Source organism: Geospiza fortis, unplaced genomic scaffold (assembly GCF_000277835.1).
Source record: "Geospiza fortis unplaced genomic scaffold, GeoFor_1.0 scaffold8, whole genome shotgun sequence".
In the NCBI taxonomy this organism is placed as follows: domain Eukaryota; kingdom Metazoa; phylum Chordata; class Aves; order Passeriformes; family Thraupidae; genus Geospiza; species Geospiza fortis.
Genome location: NW_005054414.1, coordinates 279,900 through 286,562, shown reverse-complemented (window position 1 = coordinate 286,562; position 6,663 = coordinate 279,900). Strand labels below are relative to the sequence as shown.

The 6,663-nt window shown below is 45.2% G+C and overlaps 1 protein-coding gene across 1 annotated transcript in view; it reads left to right on the top strand.

The window, feature by feature from the left end:
• Nucleotides 1-3,472: 3,472 nt before the first annotated feature.
• Nucleotides 3,473-6,663, top strand: part of WEE2 (WEE2 oocyte meiosis inhibiting kinase) — a 17,127-nt gene continuing 13,936 nt past the window's right edge. The window contains 3 exon segments of the mRNA XM_005426391.2: nucleotides 3,473-3,805; nucleotides 6,510-6,660; nucleotide 6,663. The exon segment at nucleotide 6,663 is cut by the window's right edge and continues 33 nt beyond it. Coding sequence (XP_005426448.1) covers nucleotides 3,473-3,805; nucleotides 6,510-6,660; nucleotide 6,663 — 485 coding nt within the window.

Genomic DNA, 6,663 nt, shown 5'->3' with positions numbered 1-6,663 from the left:
CTCGCACCCCCTCATATGGCTGTGGTGGAAGCTGCGAGCCACAAATCTGAAGGAGTCAGGGATACCGATCCAGTGTATATTGGTATATGTACACACACACATATATATATATGTGTGTGTGTTTATATATATGTACATGTATTTTTTGCATATGTGCTACAGAAGGATGTGAAACAGTTCTGAGCGGAAGAAGCAGATTGAGTGATGGAGGCAGAAGCATGACCAAGGCATCTACAGTCAGCCAACTTCTTGTGATTACCGTCCTCCTTATGCCACCACCAATGCCATTAAGTGTCACTAGGATTAACTTGGTTCCCTAGGTCTTTCTGATTAATTGAATTGCCCAATTAAGCAGGCCACAATTAAAAGGAAGATACTGTCATAAAAGCCTTTAATTGTCTAACTTTTTTCCTGTTGAGCAGTTCTGAGTGTTCAATACCCCATTAAGAAACCCATCATCCAGTTTCCTCAGCAGCAGGGTTTGGGTTTTTTCTCTTTTTTTTGGTAACATTAGCATCCATTTGCTGTGAGCTTCATTTCAGACAGCTCCAACACTGAGTGGGCATTTTGTTTCGCAAAGCCCATGCACAAGTTTACTTTGCAGAGCTATAGACTAGAGTAGGTGGTTTTTAGCAGATGGAGTTTTTCATAGAAGGTGACTGGTAAAGAAAAAAAGAAACAAACCCTGCACAATATTTTGTTACTGTGTAAAGAAAAGCCAGATTCTGCAAATACTTGGCCACATGCTTTGCTTTAACTCTATAGACAGTGCCAATCTTCATTTGGATGAATATATTTTTGCATGTTGGTGACGCTGAAGTGACAGCTCGTTTCTGTCTTCATCTCCACGGTAGTGCTGCTACAAATGTCAAGTATCTGTCCCCCAGCAATCCAGGCAGGAAATAAATCCCAAATAAGAATTTCTTCATGACCCACACGAGTTATTTGTGGTGCAGAGCTGTTCCTGGTCGCCTCAGCAGTGCAGTCACACCAGTATTGCCCCAGCAGGAGAGAGGGGATGCAGTGGGAAGAGCAAGCAGTGACAGGGAGCAGGGGCTGCCAGTGCTGGCTCTGAGATGTGTGAAACATCATCATGCTCTGAGCTCTGAGTTTTGCTGAAAAACCCCGTGGGACAAGGGACCTGGTGGTAGCAGAGCAATTGATATGGCTTTGGCCAGCAATCTGGGCCTGCTGAGGGCACACTCTTTGTTGGATACATGCAAAAAACAAAGACCACATTTTCTACTCTTTTATTATTTTACCAAAATCGAAACTATTTAGGCTGGAAGATAATATTACCCTTTTAGAAATAAAAACTCTACTTCAAAAGAAAATGAACACCTTTTCCCTCCAGCTGAGGGCTCAGGAAATTGTCGTCAGGTCTTTGAACAGTCAGGAAAAATGTCAATGAAAGTCTGGTAGCTTTTATTTTTAAAAAGCAAGATGAACAAGCTGGGGCCTCTTTACACAGCAGGTCCAAGTTTTCTCCTTTACATATCATACCCCTCCTTAGAACAATGGATAGTTCCTCTAAGTCCTGAGCTGGGGGAAAAACTTTAAAAACTGTTGAAGGTGGGATTGAAAACTGGTCTGAAGGAATTTCCTTTCTGGGTATTAAAAACATGTAGTCATGGGGACTAAAAGCATTATTTCTTCAGAACTGATATATTTCAATCTACTGCTTCAGGTACTGAACATCTGATGAATGCAGTCAGATCCCAGCAGTACTAAAGTGGCCCTGGATCTCAGCTGGCCAGATGCTGCAGACACAGCTTGTCACAGCAGCCAGGGTTTTGGACCTCGCTCAGGATAAGGCACAGGGAGATGCAGCAGCTGCATGTCAGGCTGAGAGGCTGCATGGTAGCAACAGCTCTGTGCCTGCAAGAAATACTGCAACCTCTGTGCCAGATGCAACCAGTACTGGGCTCCTGGCATGTCCTCCTGAGGCTGTTTTGGTGAATTAGATACAAATCATTTCTGTATCAAATTAATTGTTCATCAGTCTTAAGAAGCAATTTCAGAGACCCATAAGGCCATAATTTTCATTGAAGGAATGGGTTAGGAGAGCACAGAGAGCTCAGCCCAGTGTGGCCCTGTGTGTTCTGGTGGGAATTGCCCTTGATGTGTGCAAAGGAAAGCAGGTGCTGATTCTGCCAAGGACCCATCTCCTATGGGCTGCAGCCACTTCCAATCTCTGCACGTCCTTCTGGCAGCTCTCCTCAAGGCTAAGAAAAAAAGCTGCTGTAACCTTGTCACCAATTAGTTAAAACTTGCTCTAGTCCCACTTTGAAACACAGGTTGCCAAAGGCTCTGAAGATTCCTGTTTTTTATAAAGAGCTGCAGTGAGGGGAGACATTGACCTGCTCCCACACAGCAACCCCACCTCTGGGGCTGCCTTCCCCAGCACTGCTCCTCCCTCCTCTCCTCTGAAACCCCAAATGGGAAGCTGTCCCCAGACCTGTGTATGGCTCTTGGCTCTCTCCTGAAGTCTTATAAATGAGACATTCATAAATCTGTACATTATAAATTAGGCTAATGACCTCTCCATGCAGGCTGCAATGCTTGCCCACACTAACACATATCTAAAGGCAGGAAGTGAAATTCAGACTTAAAGGAGGAAACACAGGGCCCCATCATCACAGGTAAAAGGTAAAGCCCACAGAGGCTGGATCTCTGATGGGATTATGGAGCAGACAGGCTGTCAGCAAACATCATCCCCCATTCCAGGCCCTAGGAAGCTGGAGAAGGGATGGGCATGCAGGAGCAGGGAGATGACTCAGACTGAGAGGGAGTTGGGCTCCCTGCAGAGCTGGTTGCTGGCACTGCAAATCCACACCCAGAGAGAATTCCTCATCCACCAGGAAACTGTGGACAGGTGCTGCCAAGCTCCAGATGTTTCCCATTAGCATTGGCTCAGGTGTGGGGTGGTTATAAATGGCCCAGGGCAGGGGAGAGGCTGTCTGTGGGGTATCTGGTGACTCTCTGGTGCACCCTCTGCTTTTACAGCTGTATGTAGCATGGAATTTTTTTTTCTCCCTTCTGGTTGAGAAACTTAATGTAGAAGAGAGTGAGTGGAGGCTGTGTGTGTTATTCTTTAGAATGTGTTTCCCTGTGTGATGGGAATAAGGGATGGTGTAGATCTCTTGGAAACTTACTGGCAAAGGCAAGGGCTTCTGAGTTGTGTCTGACTTATGCCAATAAGGCAGAAAGCAAAAATCTGTTTTTACATGAGCAGTAGTGGAATGGCTTTGAACCTGGTAATTCTGAGGTGCTCTTCATTAACCAATGCTGTCTAGTTACACTGATGAATGACCAAGGTTTCTGTGTGTGTGGGATTGCAGAGTGTGGTCAGCAGAACTGATGTCCTTGATGAAGCAAGGAAGAAGATAGTTTATCTGTAAATAATGCTGTTTCTGCCTCTCTAACAAAACAGGCCAGTATCAGCTCTACCTGCTCTGTTTCATGTGCTAACATGGATGACTGGGACAACAACAATGAGTTCATCCAGCGACTGGACTTTTCCAGTTGTGGTGAAGAGAGTGAAGAAAGAAGTGTAAATGAGGAGGACTCCCTGAGCTTGAGCCCCCCCAGAAGCTCAGAGTTCCAGAAATGGCAAGAGAGCAGTCCTCTGCCAAAAACCCCTCAGAGAAAGCTTAGTGAGATTTTCCTGAGCAGAACAAAAGCCTGGATGAGTCCCACCCTGAAGTCTTCCCCATCTGTGAGCAAGAGCTGGAGTAAACCTGAGACACCACTGCACATCACCTGGAAAAAGCTGCAGCTCTGTGACACCCCACACACTCCTAAGGTAATGGCAGGTCTGGGGTGCCTCTGCAGGAGAGAAATACATCTCCCTTCAAGAAGCTTGTGGTTTGGGGGAGCTTGGAGGTAGGCAGCTGCACTTGCTGCTCTGTTCAGCACATTTTTCGATGCTAATGGGTTTTGTGTTGAAAATTGGAGATGGTGTTATGGCTGGGATGTGTACTTCACCTGGCAGGAGTGGTCAGCTCCAAACAGCTTGTTGTCTGGAGCCACAGTGTTCCTTTTTGTGTGAAACAGTTGCTCAGCAAATCTGAAGAAAGTAGGGCTTTGTTCTCAGGGCAGCAAATCTCCTCTGGAAGGGGTGGCAAACCAAGGTGAGATTCTGGAGGGGAGTTAGCCTCTCTTCACCTGTGCCACTGTCCTAAAATACAACTTGGCTACTGAGCCAGTTTCTTGGGAGAATGATCCCAGCCCCTGTTTTATGTGTAACTTCTTGGAGAGAGTATAATACAGCTGCTTTTTGTCTGGGGTAAGCACAGGTGGTGGCTTGGCATCAGCTTCTCTGTTCCTAGATGATTTCTGGTGTGTGCATGGCTCCAAGCAGTCCAGGCCTGCAGTGAAGCGTGGCTGTTGCTCTTCTCTCAATGTTCCAGCTCTACTGATGGATTGTTTGCTCGTTTGCTTAAGTGGTACACAGAAGATCAGTGCTTTAATGCTTCTGAGCTTTGACTTCTGTCCTCCTCCAAAAAACTGATTGTGTGGAGAGAAGGATGATCCTCTGGCCTTATATGATTGACTGTATACTTATTTATATGATTGACTATATATTTCCTGAGGAATGGCCTGCCACTCTCTAGGGGAAAGGAGTCTAAAGGGCATCACTCCAAAAATTTCCTGCAGTGACCTTTTATAAGAAACCTCACCTTAACATAGGTGAGAAGTTGTCCTTGCTTTGGATGGAGTTAATTTTGTCCTAGTAACTGGTACTGCATTATGATTTTGGGCTTAAGGACAGTGTTGCTAAAACATGGTTGTTGCTGAGTGGTGTTTACCCAAAGTCAAGGACTTTTCAGTCTGCCATGTTCTGCCAGTGAGCAGAAGCACCTGCAGCTGTGTGGCTCCAAAGGACAGCTGCCAGGAATAAACCAGAGGAAAGTTCATACCATAGAATGTCATGCTCAACATATAAACAGAAGGAAATTAGCCAGGAGGGGCTGATTAGGGCCCAGGGATGGGCTGGACATCAGTCAGCAGGTGGTGAGCAATTGTGAATCACTTGTCTGTCTTAGGTTTTATTTCTCTTTTCATAGCACTAATAATGATTATATTTTATTTTAATCATTAAATTGTTCTTTTCTCAACCCACAGGCTTTACCTGTTTTTCTCTATTTCTGCTCCCCATCCCACTGAGGAAGGAATTGTAGTTGTGAGCAAAGGGTTCAAAAGCGGAGGGCTTAGTGGCTGGCTGGGGTTAAACTACAATAGAGGTGTATAAAAATCTTTTCCAGAGCAGATGGGCTGCAGGTAGTGAAGGCTGCTTTCAGGGTGTGCATTGGGTAGGTATGTTGGCTGGATGATTCAGAACATGCTGCTTGTGGTTTCTCATGTTGTAGCCCATAAGCAGCAATCACATGAAATCAACCATTTATTTTCCTTTCTCTCCTGGGATAAAGGTCTTGTTTTCCAAGCATGCTGCAAAAGATGGGCTCCAAAGGGCCTAAATCTGCCTGTAGACAAATCTGTGAGTGCTGGCCTTAGAATATTTGAAAGTGATAGAAAGGATGGGAGAGCAGAGCCCTGTCTAAAACTGCAGGCAGAGCCACCAGATGTGAGTGGAGATGTGGCTCCAGGATTGTAATAGTGAGACCACTGTGGGATTGAAAAGATATGAGTGCCTTGATCTTCAACAGGGAGACCTCTGTGTTCTTAAGGGGCTTTGAACTAAAAGAAAGCACAATGTTAAATAATCCTTTAAACTGTAAACCACTCTCTTGAAGCTGAAACAAGTCAAAACCAAATGTATTTTTTAAAAGCTGATGGTTACTGAAGGAGTCAAATCAGAGTGAGTAGATTTTTGTCTTCAGCTGGTGTCTATGCTTTCTGTGGTCCAAGGTTCTGGTCTAGTGAGTGAAACACAATGGCCTGTGTTCTGTGGCAAGGTGAACTATAGAAGATCCAGAGCTTCTTTCTGAACTTAAATTTCTGAAACTCTGGTTTTTACTCATGAGGACAAATGGGTTAATTTTTTTTTTTTTTTTTTTTTTAGTAGCCATATAAAAATATTTCTAGCCACTTCCCCTATCCTAATGCTGCTAAGTGCTGGGAGATCTGGCTGGTGTTTTAGCTCATCTCCTGACAAACCTGTCCTGACTGAACTGATGCAATGGTCCATGCCTGGCAGAACTAGGTCTTCCATGTTACTGCAACATGTGATGCAATTTCTACCTCTCTGTAGGAGGGAAAGGGGAGCAGCTGGCTCCTCTTGAGGACTGTGATTGCCAAAATGGCTCTGCAGGCATAGCCCAAGTGAGCAGGGAATAGACTATGAAAGGGCTTAAAGAATGGAATGCTTTGTGGCAAATGAAAACTGTGGGGACTAAACTAGGGACACAGGGATTTAATGATTCAGCTCTGCCAAGGAAGGGAGCTGAATTCTCCTTGAGTTACAGGAGAACAAGAATTTTATGCTGAAATAGCAACAAAAAATGTCCTGGTTTATTTGCCACTTATTTTTTCCTCTCTCAACACAGAGCCTGTTATCGAAGACAGCTTTTCCTTCATCTGCAACCAAGGTCCCGGCCAAAGGCCTCCGACACCTGAGGCTCACTCCCCGTGCTGACCCTGAGGACTCCTCCCACGCTTCTCTCGTCAACATTAACCCCTTCACGCCGGAGTCCTATCGAC